This window comes from Gymnodraco acuticeps, unplaced genomic scaffold, assembly GCF_902827175.1.
Source record: "Gymnodraco acuticeps unplaced genomic scaffold, fGymAcu1.1, whole genome shotgun sequence".
Classification (NCBI taxonomy): domain Eukaryota; kingdom Metazoa; phylum Chordata; class Actinopteri; order Perciformes; family Bathydraconidae; genus Gymnodraco; species Gymnodraco acuticeps.
The window spans coordinates 354693-371051 of NW_022990567.1; the positions used below are offsets into that span (position 1 = coordinate 354693).

A 16359-nucleotide genomic window follows, 5' to 3' on the forward strand; every position below is an offset into this window, starting at 1 on the left:
TATTTGACCTTAATTAAAAGACCTTGTTAATTCTAATCTGTTTCTGGTGTTGTGCATTTGGGTCCTGAGCCTCGTGACATTCTTAACACAGCCGACACCTGTTTTGTCGGGGGTCCTGCCAACCCCATGTCCTGGTCCGTGGTGGGTTCCGCTGGGGGTCCTGCCAACTCTGTGTCCTGTTCCGTTGGGGGTCCCGCCGTCACCTGTCTAGCCGGGGGTCCTGCCAACTCCTTGTCCTGTTTCGTTGGGGGTTCCGCTGGGAGTCCTGCCAACTCCGTGCCCTGTTCAGTCAGAGGTCCCGCTGCCACCAGATCCTAACCCTATTTAGAGGCAACTGACGTCCACTCTCGGGAGACGTCCGAGAGTGGTGCGTTTACCCAAAGTGACAGACCTAATTTTACCCAGGAAAAGGGTTTGAAACGTTGGGAAAAGTGGTGTAAATGGAGGCAGAGTGAACCCGTGAACCCAGATAGCAGGCTGTGCAGAAAATGTAAAAAAGTGTCCGAAAATAGTGCCTCATAATGCAGGTAGAGTCCCCTGTCAACTCCCCTTACATTCCTCCAGAGTCTAAATTTGTCTGAGTAATTTTTTTGAGAACCAGGGAAAAAGGGGTGAAAATGAACAAAAAGTATCTGAAAATAGTGCCTCATACAGATGGTAGAGGAGAGAGTTTGTTGAGGTTGAAGCGAAGACACGTGTGTGAAAGTACAACATTTCACTTTTTTCAGGAATAAGTCAATGCGGGGAAAAGTTGTTTGAAATAGTCTGATACTACCAGGGCTCATCACTGTACTTTACAAGCCAGAAATAATGTTTAAATGGTCGGGAAATGCACAGAATATGTACATTTTCAGGATAGGGTCAATGTTAAATGATATCGTGCAGAATGACAGGCTAAAACCCAGGAAAAGTGTTTGAAAGGCGGGGAATAGTGCATCAAAGGACGGACTAATGATCTCCAGCATGCCTCCATAACTTGGGCACTTAGGTTATTTCACACCTCCAGGAAAGAGACCGGGAAAACCACCTCTCTGTGGCGGCTCACAGAGCCCCAAAAGACGGACTAATGAGCTCCAGCATGTCTCCCTCACATGCGCACTTCCATAACCTTGCACACCGTGAGTCCCCGGGCCCCCGGACTTAAGCACTCCCCATGTCTCTTGTTTCTTTGATTAGTCCTGTGTGTATTTAGGTTAGTCTTTTTCTGTTATTCTTTGTGAGATGCTTGTTTGTCTTTGACTGTGTTCACGGGGATGAGTTCTGTTTGTTACTATTTAACCTTGAAATAAAGGTATTTTCTGTGAAATCTGCATTTGGGTCCTGCCTGCTTCGCAAAACCCTGACAGTTAATCAAGTACCGCACACGGTCTGAATGTTGACTTTATTTATTCACTTTATTTGATATTTTCAGTAACTGATAAAAATGTGTTATAAAATAGGGTATTATTAGTAAATTCACAAAATTACATAACAATTAGTAAAATATTGAGCATAAAAGAAACTCCAATATGAATATTTAAATCAACAAGGAAAGCATATTTCAATGTGCACAGTATAAGCTTTATAAAGCCATCTATTTTTTTTACAAACCCCTGCTCATTAAATGTTTCTTGGTGTTTTTCTCTGGCTTAAACAAAATAATAAAACATTTTGGAGCGAATATACACGTAATTAGTCCAAAACTGGAGGCCAGAATGGCAAATATCTCCACAGCCACAGTATATTTCCCAGGAGAGCTGACATATGCTGGGATAAATGTGATCCAGACTGCACAGAATATCAACATGCTGAATGTGATAAGCTTGGCTTCATTAAAGTTATTAGGTAGTTTCCGAGCTAGGACAGCTAACACAAAGCAAAAGACAGCCAGTAAGCCTATATACCCAAGTACAGCCCAGAACCCCAAAGCTGATCCTAATGCACATTCCAGGATGATTCTCTCCTTGTATGTCGTGAGGTTTTTCATTGGAAAGGGGGGACTAAGAACTAACCAAATAGTACATATCAAAACTTGAATAAACGTGAAAGACACTACAGTCAATCTTTGCTGTGAAGGCCCAAACCATTTCATCAAATTACTACCTGGTAGTGTAGCTTTGAAGGCCGTCAGAACTACTATAGTTTTTCCAAGAACACAAGACATGCAGAGGACGAATGTGATCCCAAACGCTGTGTGGCGCAGCATGCAGGACCACTCCGAGGGTGCTCCAATGAACGTTAATGAACATAAGAAACATAGAGTCAGGGAGAAGAGCAGCAAGAAGCTCAGCTCAGAGTTGTTGGCCCTGACAATTGGTGAGCTCCTGTGACGATAGAACACAGCCGCTGTTATAATGGTGAGACAGGCACCACCGATTGAAAAAGCAGCCAAGACGATTCCAAGGGGCTCGTTGAAGGAAAGAAACTCTACAGGTTTGGGAAGACATGTATCTCTCTCTGCATTAGGCCAGAATTCCTTGGGGCAAGGGAAACAATCAAAGGAATCTGAAAAAAAGGAAAAGAGCTTTAAGCAGTTAGAATTTATACTTTCTGTTGTAAACATACATTAGAAAAACAACTACCTGTAGCATTGCTAATCTCTCCCTCGGGACACGGTGTACAGTCATAACAGCAGATGGGTTTTCCTTTCTGAAGCACTTTACGAGTTCCTGAAGGACAGCTGTCAGTGCACACTGACACAGGCACCTGTCACATATATACAAATTAACTCACATGTCGACAGGTGTGCTCTGAAACTAAAATTATAAAAGGATAGATTCATGTTTTTTTCTTCACAATGTTTTTCTTTGTGTCTTTTACATTTCTCTTTAGTTAAAAAAAACAAAAAAAGTAAGTAAACATGTATTTTAAACAATAAAACGTAAATGTCATGTTAATAATACTCTCTCATTATTCGTAACTTTGGAATTCTAATGAGGTACCGAGGTATGAGACATCATACCCTTTGAGATGATATGAAAATGTAGCATGTTAAACTATTGCTTTGGGGCTCCTCACCTGTGTGCCACCCTCCACCCAGGTGAGGTTCCTGTTGATAAGGAACTCCTGGCCCACCGGCAGTGATGAATCGTATTTCCCTACAGTCACCAACTCAATGCTGCCACTCTCATTTCTTTGCCAGTTTACCAGCTCATATGTGGCCACAGGATCCCCGTTGGCATCAAATGACACATCATAACCATTTTGGGAAAAATTTACTTTTTTCAGCTGATTAAGAACCTAGGGATGAAGTAAAGGAAGACAGTGAAGGGGAAAAAGAGATCATTTAAAATAAAATGAGCATTCATTTGATAACATAGATGTGCAGCTTAAAATAACATCATTATTTGTACTGACCTCTTTGGCCTCTAGCTTAGTGAACCTAACACACTGTGTAGTAGAATCAGTTTTCTGACACACTGCGTTATGAATGGCATGCGCTATTGCATAGACAGCCTTGTACGCCATGTTAGTGATTCGAAGTTGAGATGTGTCAGTGTATGAGCTCTGGAGCGTCTTTATATCTTCAGTTCCATCACACACACTCCTGTCTGTGGCTTCACCTAAAAACACAGAGACAGAGGGAGGTGTTTTTAGCCATGACGATTACATTCATTCATACTTATGTGTGTATTGTGTTATTCAACCTGCCAAACATGCATTGCAGGATTTACATCACATTTCAAATCGCTGTTTTGCGGACATGTCCATCTGTTTTTTACGTTATTAGTTTATTCTAGCAGCTCATATTTACACAAATCAGTCATCAGACAAATACTTACAATTATATAAGGCAAAATATTTCCTATTTTAATTTAATACTGACTTGCCCTGTTATAATGATGCATGATGGACACTAGAACCAGCAGTACAGGATCATCAGAAACCCTTATCACATTAGAAATACACATTCTGCCCACTGCTGTCTGGTAACACACTAACAGGCTTGATTCAACACACAATAAGACTGCTGAACTCTTGAAGTCATGATTTTGATACTGTCCCACTACATTTAAATAATTGTACTTACTCTTTAGCTCACCTACATTATGTATGTACACATACCGTATGTAATTCGCTTTGGATAAAAGCGTCTAACAAGTAACATGTAATGTAATGTAATACCGTGTATATATTACTTCTCATAAAGCATACATTTACTACATTCCTTTTTACAGTTCATCTTCTTTATTTTACAATAACTGTAACCTGTCAACAAATGTATTTCACAATTTATGTATATATATATTTTATATATATTTTGACTCTGCACTATATGTTTTGAATACAAATATTCTAGAGCGTGATTTTTTTTTCAGCATTTATTTTATGACCATTTTTGAAGGGAGACTTTCCCTAAATTGTTGTGCATTGAGGAATAAATAGCTTTCATCTAAACAAATATACTAGAATCACTGCATAATAGCCTAAGTAGAATAATGTACATGTATGTTATTTACAATATATTAGAAAGCATTGTTAATAAACATGACCTGAACATCACATTGCGAGATCAATCACTGAGATGCACCTTATGTCCGCCTCATGTATTTCATTACAAATATTAGATTTCCCTTTCAGTCAAAATCTGGGGTTTGGTCTTTAACAGGCTGATACATTCAGGGAGCTACACTTAGACAGAAAATAAAAAAAACTAACACAATCAAGACACTACCGTGAGTTTTCATGTATGTTTAATATTGGCACAACTTTCTCACTTTTTACCAGCCTGCAGTTGAATGCTTCCTCCCAGAACATGGTAAGCAATGGGGAGTCAGACACTTTAGAGGGAGAGAGATCCAGCAGGAAGTCCCTCAGACCTGGGATGACAGATTTTTCAATGCCAAATCCGATGGCTCCAGCAAGGAAGCTGAACCTCAGCATGTCTCGGTCGGTTACCCAGGCCTCACTACCTATCCACTGGCGAGGTGGAGAAGGCTTGCGTGACAGCTCCTCCAGCAAAATCTTCATATCTCCAGGGGAAATAAATGCCACAACAACCTTAGCCGTTGACCTGGAGGGACGTTCAATGACACATAAAAACAATAGTTATATTATATGATTAATATTGTCTTTTATAACAATGTAAGTCATAAGTATGAAGAAAAACAAAACATAAGAGATGAGCAACAGATATATTGGCACATTTCCTGTTGTAATAAAAACATGTTCCATCACTCATAGAACTTGTTTTGTTTTTTCTGTGCAGAAGGTCAGTGTCACCACAGTGAACTAAAGGAGAATCAGTGATATAGAAACCTGCGGATAACATCAGCTACTCTCTGGATCCGGCTACGTGGGTGGGTCCGATAGAAAGACTCGGAGTATTCCACACAGATCCCCTCTTTACGTGCTGCATGCAGGAAAGACGCCATGCCATTGTTGCCATAGTCCGAATCCGCCCGGACAGCACCTATCCAAGTCCAGCCAAAGTGTTTTACCAGCTTGGCCAGCGCGTCAGCCTGGAATTGATCACTCGGGATTGTTCTGAAGAAACTCGGGTACTGCTGCTTATCAGACAGGCATGCACACGTGGCAAAGTGGCTCACCTAAAGAAAACAACAGTTATTTAACGGGACAGAGGCAAAACAAGTAATGGACTCAAACAGTTTGCAATACATTCTTAATATTTACTTGAGGTATGTTGAAGGGCCCGATGATGCGCGACATACTGATAGAAGGCGTGGACCCAGACTCACCAACGACGGCCATCACCATACCAGACTTTGAGCATTTGTCGCCGGTGTTAAACACCGGGTCCAGTCCCCCTGAAAGCTGAAATGCAACATGCACCGCCACGGACACAGAGGCACATGAGTCATAGATCTCATAACCAAGCTTGATGCCCGGAAGCAGCTCCGTGCTGTTGTTAATCTGCTCGATGGCGAAGACCATTGCACGTGATAAGCGCAGTTCACGGGAGTCGATGCTGCACACAGACATCGGTGTTAATGTTAAAACTTTAAGATTTTAAAATAATACGTGATAGACTACAAGATGACTGCAATTAAAATATATAGTCTGGATAATAAGGAACAGCTTATCTTTAGGCTTTATGCGAACCAATTAAATACACATAAAATAAACATGTTTCAAAATCCCAAACACTTGATATCCAAAATTCACAATAACTTTGCTGAATTGTTTCAATGGTCAATGTAATCCTAAATTACACATATCTCTCTTTAAAAATTGTGAAATGTATATAAATCAGTTAAACTATACATTTTGATGAAAGAGAAAACAAATCCACATTTTGTTACATACAACTACATGGCAACACAAATTCACAATATACACATCAATATACTGTATATCCCCACAGTCTAGTCAACATCTCCCTGTACTAACCTCCCTGTGCAGCTTAGTGGCTCGGGCATGGTGGTGTAGTTATGCTTCACTGTGTGCATGTAATTGTGAATGGCGAAAACACCCCCAATGACATAGTCACCGTCCATAGAGAATGCAGGTTGACGAGTGGTACCTTGTAGCTTACATGTCACAGATGAAGCATTAGTGCTAAGCACAGCAGCAGTCCTATCCCCTGTAAGCCCAGCCGCTTGTTTCACACCATCCCCAAAACTATTCAAAACAAGAACTGAGTTCAGCTCACACAAAGCTATAGACAGTATCAGACCAATAAGATACATCTCCATCATCAACTGTCGCCAAGTGGACAAACTGTACTGTGTGTTCTCTGGTTTATAACGTTTTTCAGGCCCTTCCTTCCTTCTACCATACGTCACTTTGCTATTAGAGAGAGAGCATGCCCAGCACTGAGAAGATGTATTTATTTTATTCGTAACTTTTCTTCAAATAGTCATCATTGAGAAAGTCATGCCGTTTGGATGGATGCCCAAATACCCTAATCTAAAGCCATCACAGCAGAACTTCCCCTGACAAGCCAGACATGTCATTAAATGGCCAAAATACTGTACATGTTTTATGTTTTTCGAGGATCAGTATATCATTTTCAGAAAAGGAGGAGGGTGGATCATTAGAAATAATCTTGTTTTGGGGGTTATTTGCTCATTGTTCCCCAGCTTTATGATTTTTTTTTTTTTAAAGCAAAAATCTTGGCTGAGATTCTTGTGACTATTGCTTAGTGGTTTCAGAACAGCGCTGTTTGTAGTGCTGTGCAGATCCTCTGAACCAGTGAAGGCTTTTCAGCAGCACCTTTATAGTTTTCATAAATTGCCCCTTTAACAGAGGTTGTTTTACCTAAAACAGGCCTGAACAAGGACAAATAATTGTTTTTAGAGTCTGATTTGTAACCAAAAGCATCAACATAGAATATAATATAATCGTTTAATGTCATTATACATGTACAATGAATAAATAAATGCTTCTCCCTTTCAAAAGGTGCCATCAAAACAAAAAACATCACAACATAAGAAAACAAATACAGGCAGCATACATACTTAGGAATAAAGTGCAGTAATTATTTCCAGGGGTATACAAATAAAATCTATAATGTAATAATAGTAGGTATATATTTATAATAATAATAATAATAATGATATATATGCATATAAAGTCACATTTATTTCACATGCAGGATGTTTAAGAGGTATGACTTTCAGGTGTTAAGAGCAATGATGGCTCTTGGGAAAAAACTGTCTTTGTGTACATTTGTGTAAATGTCCATCAGGGAGGGGAGAGGGCAGCCGATGATCCTCTATGCTGCTTTTACAACTCTCTGGAGCCTCATCCTGTCTGCCTCAGTGCAGCCCGCATACCACAATGTGATGCAGTATGTTAATAGGCTCTAGATGGTATAGCAGTAGAAGGTCACCAGCAGCTTAGTGGCCAAGTTGCTCTTCCTGAGCACCCTCAGGAAGTGCAGACGCTGCTGGGCCTTCTTGATGACAGCTGTGGTGTTGTCCTTCCAGGAAAGGTTGTTGGTGATGAGGACGCAGAGGAACTTGAAGGTGTGGACCCTCTCCACACACTCGCCGTTAATGTAGAGGGGAGCGAGGTCGGTAGTATTCCTCCTGAAGTCTACGATGATCTCTTTGGTTTTTGCGGGGTAACCGTTCAGTGCCAGGTTGTTCACTGAACACCACGCTGAGAGCTTCAGTACCTCACTCCTGTAGGCCGACTCGTCTCCTCCTGAGATAAGCCCCACCACAGTGGTGTAGTCAGCAAACTTGACGATGATTATCTCTGGGTGGGCTGGACTACAGTCGTGGGTGTAGAGCGAGTACAGGAGAGGGCTCAGCACACAGCCCTGAGGAGAGCCGGTGCTGAGAGTGCGGGTGGAGGAGTGATGGGGGCCAAGTCTCACACGCTGGGGGCGGTTAGTGAGGACATCTTTGATCCAGGAACAGGTGGGTTAGGGAAGGCCTATGGGTTTGATAGTTTGCAAACTAGAATGTCCGGGATGATTGTGTTGAACGCTGAGCTTTAGTCAATAAAGAGCACCTGACGTAGCTCCCACGATGCTCCAGGTGGCTCAGTGCAGAGTGGAGAGCTATGGCTATGGCATTTTCAATGGATCTGGGGCTGTATAAGATATCAGTATCCTCACACTTACCCACTGGGTGTGAGCTGGGGTTTGCTGTGGTAGCTGTTCTGCACTGTAAAAAAAAAAAAAACTCGTAAAAAAACGGTCAAAGTACTGGCAGCAGCGGCTGCCAAACAAAAACCCTTAAATTAAAGTAAAATACTTTAACTGAAATAAAGCGAATAAGCCATTAATTTATGGGAATTGTCCTTAAAGATTTTACAGGAAAACATTGTAATTTTACAGATTTATCCTCTCTTTTTACAGTCAATAACATTTAATAAAAGTACAGCACTAAAACTTCTACGGGCAAAAAACGGTCAAATGACTGGCTGCCAAACAAAAACCATAAAATTAAAAATACATGAACTGAAATAAAGTGCAAAAGCAATTAGTACAGAAATTGTCCTTAAAGATTTGAGGAAACTTTCCTCTCTTTTCAAAATCCATTGTCTTAAAATGTTACCTTAAAATACCTTAAATAAAGTTCTGATGAGAAAAACAGTTTACATTTTTTTTATTAGATTTGTATGATCAAACACTAAATTATATACAGAACCTAAAGTTCTACAGCTAGAATACTGTTATCTTACAGCTTTTTTCTAACATTTTCCAATCAAACCGTTACGGTGTGTGTAGGAAGCAGGACCCAAATGCAGATTAAGTGACAAAAATAGTTCCTTTATTTCAAGGCTATATATACACGTACAGACAGAACAGGACACTCACCGAAGACCACGTCAATACACAAGACAACCCGACAAAGAGAGACAGAAAACCCAGAACTTAAATACACCCAGGACTAATCACATAAACACGAGACAGGTGAGGAGGGAGGAGAAAACACAGAGGCACCAGGTGAACACAATTGGGTAATCAGGGAGGGAAACAGACAGAAAGCAAACAGGCAGGAAACGGGGGTGAACACTTTACAAAATAAAACAGGAAACCCAAAGATAGAAAAAGACAAGAAAAACACCAACACAGACAGATCCTAACAGTAACCCCCCCTCAAGGGACGGATCCCAGACGTCCCAAAACAAAAAAAAATCCAAAACCTCAAGCAGGGTGGATGGAGGGGGTCCGGAGGAGGGACGCATCACTAAGCCACCAGGGTGGGTGGAGGGGGTCAGGAGGACGGGACTGAACTGACCACCCAGGGGCATGGCAGAGGACCAGGAAGGGGTCTCGGGCGGACGGCCCGGGGGCCAGGCAGAGGACCAGGAAGGGGTCTCGGGCGGACGGCCCGGGGGCAAGGCAGAGTACAAAAAGGGGAATTCGGGCGGACGGCCCGGGGGCAAGGCAGAGGACCAGGAAGGGGTCTCGGGCGGACGGCCCGGGGGCAAGGCAGAGTCCAAAAAGGGGGACTCGGGCGGACGGCCCGGGGGCAAGACAGAGTCCAAGGTGGGGACCATGGAGGGGCGAAGGCAGCGGCAGGAAGAGTCAGGGGGCCGGGCCCGAGGGCGAAGGCAACGGCAGGAAGAGTCAGGGGACCGGGCCCGAGGGCGAGGACCGGACAGCTCCGGAGGCCGGGCAGGAGCCGGTGTCGACCGGACAGGATCCGGAGCCGGTGGGACAGGTGTCGGCAAGATTCCCCACGGAATAGGACCAGGAGTTGGCAGGACCCTCGGCAGGAGGGCAGTCGGCGGGACCCCCAACAGGACAGGACACAGGATTGGCAGGACCCCTGGCAGAAGCGCAGTCGGCGGGACCCCCAACGGGACAGGACATAGGGTTGGCAGGACCCTCGGCAGGAGGGCAGTCGGCGGAACCCCCAACGGGACAGGACACAGGATTGGCAGGACCCCTGGCAGAAGCGCAGTCGGCGGGACCCCCAACGGGACAGGACATAGGGTTGGCAGGACCCCCGGCAGGAGGGCAGTCGGCGGGACCTCCAACGGGACAGGACATAGGGTTGGCAGGACCCCCGGCAGGAGGGCAGTTGGCGGGACCCCCAACGGGACAGGACATGGGGTTGGCAGGACCCCCGGCAGAAGAGCAGTCTGCGGGACCTCCAACGGGACAAGGCATGGAGTTGGCAGGACCCCCGGCAGAAGAGCAGTCTGCGGGACCTCCAACGGCACAGGACATGGGGTTGGCAGGACCCCCGGCAGAAGAGTAGTCTGCGGGACCTTCAACGGCACAGGACATGGGGTTGGCAGGACCCCCGGCAGAAGAGCAGTCTGCGGGACCTCCAACGGCACAGGACAAAGGGTTGGCAGGACCCCCGGCAGGAGAGTAGTCGTCGGGACCACCAACGAGACATGACATGGGGTTGGCAGGACCCCCGATAGAAGAGTAGTCGGCCGGGCCTCCAACGGCACAGGACACAGGGTTGGCAGGACCCCCGGCAGGAGAGTAGTCGGCGGGGCCCCCAACGGGACAGGACATGGGGTTGGCAGGACCCCCGGCAGGAGAGTAGTCGGCGGGGCCTCCAACGGGACAGGACACAGGGTTGGCAGGACCCCCGGCAGGAGAGTAGTCGGCGGGGCCTCCAACGGCATAGGACATAGGATTGGTAGGACCCCCGGCAGGAGAGTAGACGGCGGGACCTCCAACGAGACAGGACAAAGGGTTGGCAGGACCCACGGCAGGAGAGTAGTCGGCGGGACCTCCAACGAGACAGGACAAGGAGCTGGCAGGACCCCCGGCAGGAGAGTAGACGGCGGGACCTCCAACGGGACAGAGATACGATTGGTAGGACCCCCGGCAGAGTAGTCGACGGGGCCTCCAACGGGACAGGACATGGAGTTGGCAGGACCCCTAGCGGAACCTCCAACGGACCAGGACATTGGGTAGGGACTTGAGACATGACTCGAGAGGGGACTCGAGAGGAGACTCGAGAGGGGAACCAAGGGGGAACTCGAGAGGGGACTCGAGAGGAGACTCGGGAGGGGAACTAGAAAGGGGACTCCAGAGGGGACTAGAGGAGAGACTAGAGGAGGGACTAGAGAAGGGAACTCGAGAGGGGACTTGAGGAGGGACTAGAGAGGGGACTAAAGGAGGGACTAGAGGAGGGACTAGAGGAAGAACTAGAGGAGGGAACTGGAGAGGGGACTGGAGCGGGGACTCGAGAGGGAACTCGAGAAGTGACTAGAGGAGGGACTAGAGATGGGAGTAGGGAATTGACTAGAGGAGGGACTTGAGTAGGGACTAAAGATGGGACTAGAGAAGGGACTAGAGGAGGGACTCGGGAAGGGACCAGAGAGGGGACTAGAGAAATGACTAGAGGAGGGACTTGAGAAGGGACTAGAGATGGAACTCGAGAGGTGACTCGAGAGAGGGCTTGAGAGGTGACTTGAGAGGTATCTCGAAAGGGGACTCGAGAGGGAACTCGAGAGGGGACTCGAGAAGGGACTAGAGAAGGGACTAAAGGGGGAACTGGAGAAGGGACTAGGGAAGTGACTAGAGGAGGTACTTGAGAAAGGACTTGAGAAAGGAATTGAGTAGGGACTACAGAAGGGACTAGAGAAGGGACTAGGAAAGTGACCTGAGGAGGGACTAGGGAAGGGACTAGAGAAGAGACTAGAGAAGGGACTAGAGAAGAGACTAGAGAATGGGCTCGGGAAGGGACCAGAGGAGGGACTGGAGAAGGGACTAGGGAATTGACTAGAGGAGGGACTTGAGAAAGGACTTGAGAAAGGAATTGAGTCGGGACTAGAGATGGGACTAGAGTTGGTACTTGAGAAGTGACTAGAGGTGGGACTGGAGAAGGGACTAGAGAAGGGACTAGGAAAGTGACCTGAGGAGGGACTAGGGAAGGGACTAGAGAAGGGACTATGGCAGCTGGGGCCGGGACTGGGTCTGGATCCATGGCTGCTGGGGCCGGGACTGGGGCCGGGACCATGGCTGCTGGGGCCTGTACTGGGGCTGTAACCATGGCTGCTGGGGGCTGAACTGGTTCTGGAACCCTGGCCCTTTGGGCTCGTGCTGCCAACCTGGCCTTGCGACTCCTTCCTTTAGGAGCCGTTTGGAGGCTCCGTGGACCTCCAAAGGCCAGACGAGTACCAGCAAATGGCTCCTGGACTGTAGCAAACACTGGGTGAGAAGCAGGGGCTGACGCCAGATGGACCACACCGATGCGTGTGGTATCAAAACGGGAGTTGGGAGGCCTGGGGCTGTCAGGCAGGGGATAACACACCGTGAGAAAATCCAAAATCCTGCCCGATAATAATTTAACCAAGCCTGGCTTCTCCATAGTAATCCGACGTGCCTCTGCCAGAACAGCCTCTCGCTGCTGAACCCTGGATGCTCCCAACCATCGATACGAGCAGTCATCCAAAGCAAAGGAAAACTCCAATAGCTCCTGCTCAAAAGGATCTGCTGGGCCCATATTTGGGTCGGGTTGTAATGTTACGGTGTGTGTAGGAAGCAGGACCCAAATGCAGATTAAGTGACAAAAATAGTTCCTTTATTTCAAGGCTATATATACGTACAGACAGAACAGGACACTCACCGAAGACCACGTCAATACACAAGACAACCCGACAAAGAGAGACAGAAAACCCAGAACTTAAATACACCCAGGACTAATCACATAAACACGAGACAGGTGAGGAGGGAGGAGAAAACAGAGAGGCACCAGGTGAACACAATTGGGTAATCAGGGAGGGAAACAGACAGAAAGCAAACAGGCAGGAAACGGGGGTGAACACTTTACAAAATAAAACAGGAAACCCAAAGATAGAAAAAGACAAGAAAAACACCAACACAGACAGATCCTAACACAAACAGGTTCAACAAAATGACATCACAAAATGTTCTGTAGGAAACAATTACTCTGAAAACTTAAAATTAGGGATGCACGATATTGGTTTTTTGAAACCGATACCGCTAACTTCCTGCTTCTCAAGACCGATACGGATACCGATAACCGATAATAATATAATATATATATATATTAAATGTACCTGTAGTTTTTGCACACCTGGTGATAAAAAAAAGACTAGTGAGCAAATGACATGAGCATTACTACTATGAACAAAACAAAGCCAAGAATGGTTTTGACTCTCGTCAAGCGCCATCATTTCTATGATGAAGTTAGAGATCGTTTTAGCCCTGGGGTCGTCTCTGGCAAACTTCTTGCCTTTTTTAAAAGCCTCGTCGATAGGTAAAAGCCCCGGTGCCTTTGCAGCTGGCTTTGGATTTGCCGCTAGTTTAGCAGCGCAGGCGTCTTCATACGCTTTTAACACACCATTGTAGCGATGGCAATGTTTCAGGTGACAAATCAGGTTGGAAGTATTATAGCTTGTTGCCTTTTTCCCTCCTCGTGGAACTTCTGCATTGCATTTGTTAATACAAATAGCAAGCGAACTATCTAACTCTGAAACTTTGAAATAGTCCCATACTACCGGCGACATGTTTGTTTACTGTCCTGGCTTCACGGCCACACACCATTTACGTCACAGCCAGGCATGAGTTAGGGAGCGCTGGATTTGTGAAAAACTCCCCTCTTCCTAAACCACTAATACCACAGTACTGGCAAAACCTGAGGAGCCGAGTGAAAAACAAGCGCCCCATATCCCAATCCACCCACACCGCAGTATTTTTTTCTTTTTTTTCCCCAAAAATATATTGTATATTATCGGGGCTATTAATACTGTTATCGGGTTTATCGGGATGACGTCATAATTCCTAATATCGGACCGATAATTATCGTGCACCACTACTTAAGGCGAGACACGGCAGGCAAAAACATCGTTTTTCAAGTACTGGTCAATTTTGAGATGTTGTGCTATTTTGAGTCTATAACATGTTTTCTTTCAGGCTTTTGGAAGGAAAACGTACAAAATACACATTTAAGTGTTTATTTTACTATAGTTTGTCTATTTGCGTCTGTAGATTTCTCCTAAATTCACCAAAAGTTAGCATTCTAGCGTAACATAAAGTACCGTGACCGCTGTGTGCACCATGTCATCAGAGATATCGTTGGAAAGCTGTGTCTCTCCTGCACAATCGCATCAGATCCAAATATGGTCTTTTCCTTTGTATCAGCAACCAATCGTGAAAGCACAAAGGGGTCTTAAACCAAGAAACGAAATCTCATTGGCTGGTGTCAATTTCTGACAACGTGATTCGTTCAGATGCGTCACGTGGTGTGCTAAAACACTTCCTGGTTAGCTTTCCGCTAGAAATTGAAATCTCAAAATGGCAAAAGAACGGCGAAAAAAACGTTCACAGAGAAGACGACAACAATTGACACTTGCACGAAGCAAGGTTATACAAAAAACAAATGACCCCGAACATGAAATATCTTCATGGAGTGCTTCGATGCGCAAGCTGTCATCCAAAGAACAGGAGGGTTTAGCGAGCGCCTCACGGTACGTCCACACAGCAGCTTTTCAAAAATCTTGAAAATCTTGGAGCTGGGCGTGTCTGAAAGCTTGGGGATTTCGCGACCAACAACCAATCACATGAATCTCCCGCCCCCGACATACAAAGCAAAAAACCCCGGTTCTTCTCCACTATTTCTTTAAACATTTATGAGATCAATGTCTATGGTGCTATTGTATGCTACATTCCATGCTGGCTAATGATACTGTCTATGCTTGCTAGCAACAAAGTAAACTAGCAACCAAGTAAACTGGATATAAAATCCCCAAACAAGCGAAAACCTACCAGTTTCACCCACTGTCTCTGCCTCCTCCCTCCATGCCTGGTTCCTCCGGTTTGTATCCCGGTAAGTAAATAGGGACTGGTCATAAAGAACCGGGTGATTTGCTACCGCAATAACTAACTTCTCCTCCATTTTTGTTAGGAATATAGAATGAACTGCGGTCTGGCTCTCCCAGCTTGCACGCAGTTTGATTGGCTAGCGCTTGAACTGTCAGATTTGCATAAACGGATCTGATTGGCTGTCGCTTCCAGCTCAGCCTCAAAAGTTGAACATTGTTCAACATTGGAATCCTGAACATCCTGGAAATCCTGGAAATCTTCGCCTCGCCCCCCCACAATGCAGTTCGGCGACAAGCGAGGGAAAGTGACGTCATCCCCATTCAAAGTCAATGGGCGGAGACGCGCTGGAAGCGGTGGACAAATCGCCAAAAGCTGCTGTGTGTACGGGCCGTCACTGCAATCTTTAAAGGTCGTTTTCTCAAAATGAGTTTTTTCTCCTACTCTGAGTTTGAAATGTCAACTTCAGTAGCACGTACATACACCAAACCTTCCAGTTATATTCCTATCAATATTATGAAGGCTTTTACAGAAGGGTTTGTTCATATATCATTCATAGCCTGAATTATACAACATTGTATATCTAAAAACATGGCGAAAATGGATATTTTAGGGCTGTTGACAGTATTTTCTGATTTATGGAGTGATAAAAAGAGATATCCAATATCCCTTCTGTAAAAGCCTTACCCCCAAAACACACCAGGAGCGTCTGCGCCGCGTTACGTTGCGGCTGCGCCACGCTGCGCCACGCTGCGCCACGCTGCGCCACGCTGCGACCTCCTCCTGCGACAACACACACCAGACGCGTTTCAAAACGTTGCGGAAGCGGAGCGTCGTGTGTGCAGCCTCGCAGTTGTTGTTGATTTTGGAATATTTCCTGGACATTTGTACTTCTACAAGTAAGTAGGCTATACATAGTTAAATGGTTTAGCAAGTTTACTGAACAGTTTTTTAACGACTTTCACAAGATGTTAAACTACTGAATGGCTCTGTACTGTACCTACAAGTATTAATTAACTTTAAAACATTAATATGTAGTTGTTACCTTCCACTCCACAAACTGCAGCGACTAAAAACCAGGCCTTGTCCTTTCTGATGTTGTCCTTGTAAAAAGCATTGGTTACATCATATAAAATTGTGTGTTTCTCCACTTCCATTATGAACACTAGTGCTGGGGGGAAACGATTATTTTGAAAACGATT

General features: G+C 45.4%; 1 protein-coding gene across 1 annotated transcript; it reads right to left on the minus strand.

Moving 5' to 3' along the window:
* Positions 1-1582: 1582 nt before the first annotated feature.
* On the minus strand, positions 1583-6509 carry LOC117553773 (extracellular calcium-sensing receptor-like). The gene is made up of 8 exons (XM_034227845.1): positions 6331-6509; positions 5614-5908; positions 5239-5528; positions 4698-4993; positions 3337-3542; positions 2998-3219; positions 2562-2685; positions 1583-2484 (listed from the first exon to the last, which is right to left on the minus strand). Exons 1-8 carry the CDS (start codon positions 6435-6437, stop codon positions 1583-1585), a joined length of 2442 nt encoding a protein of 813 aa, XP_034083736.1. The 5' UTR covers positions 6438-6509.
* Positions 6510-16359: the final 9850 nt, after the last annotated feature.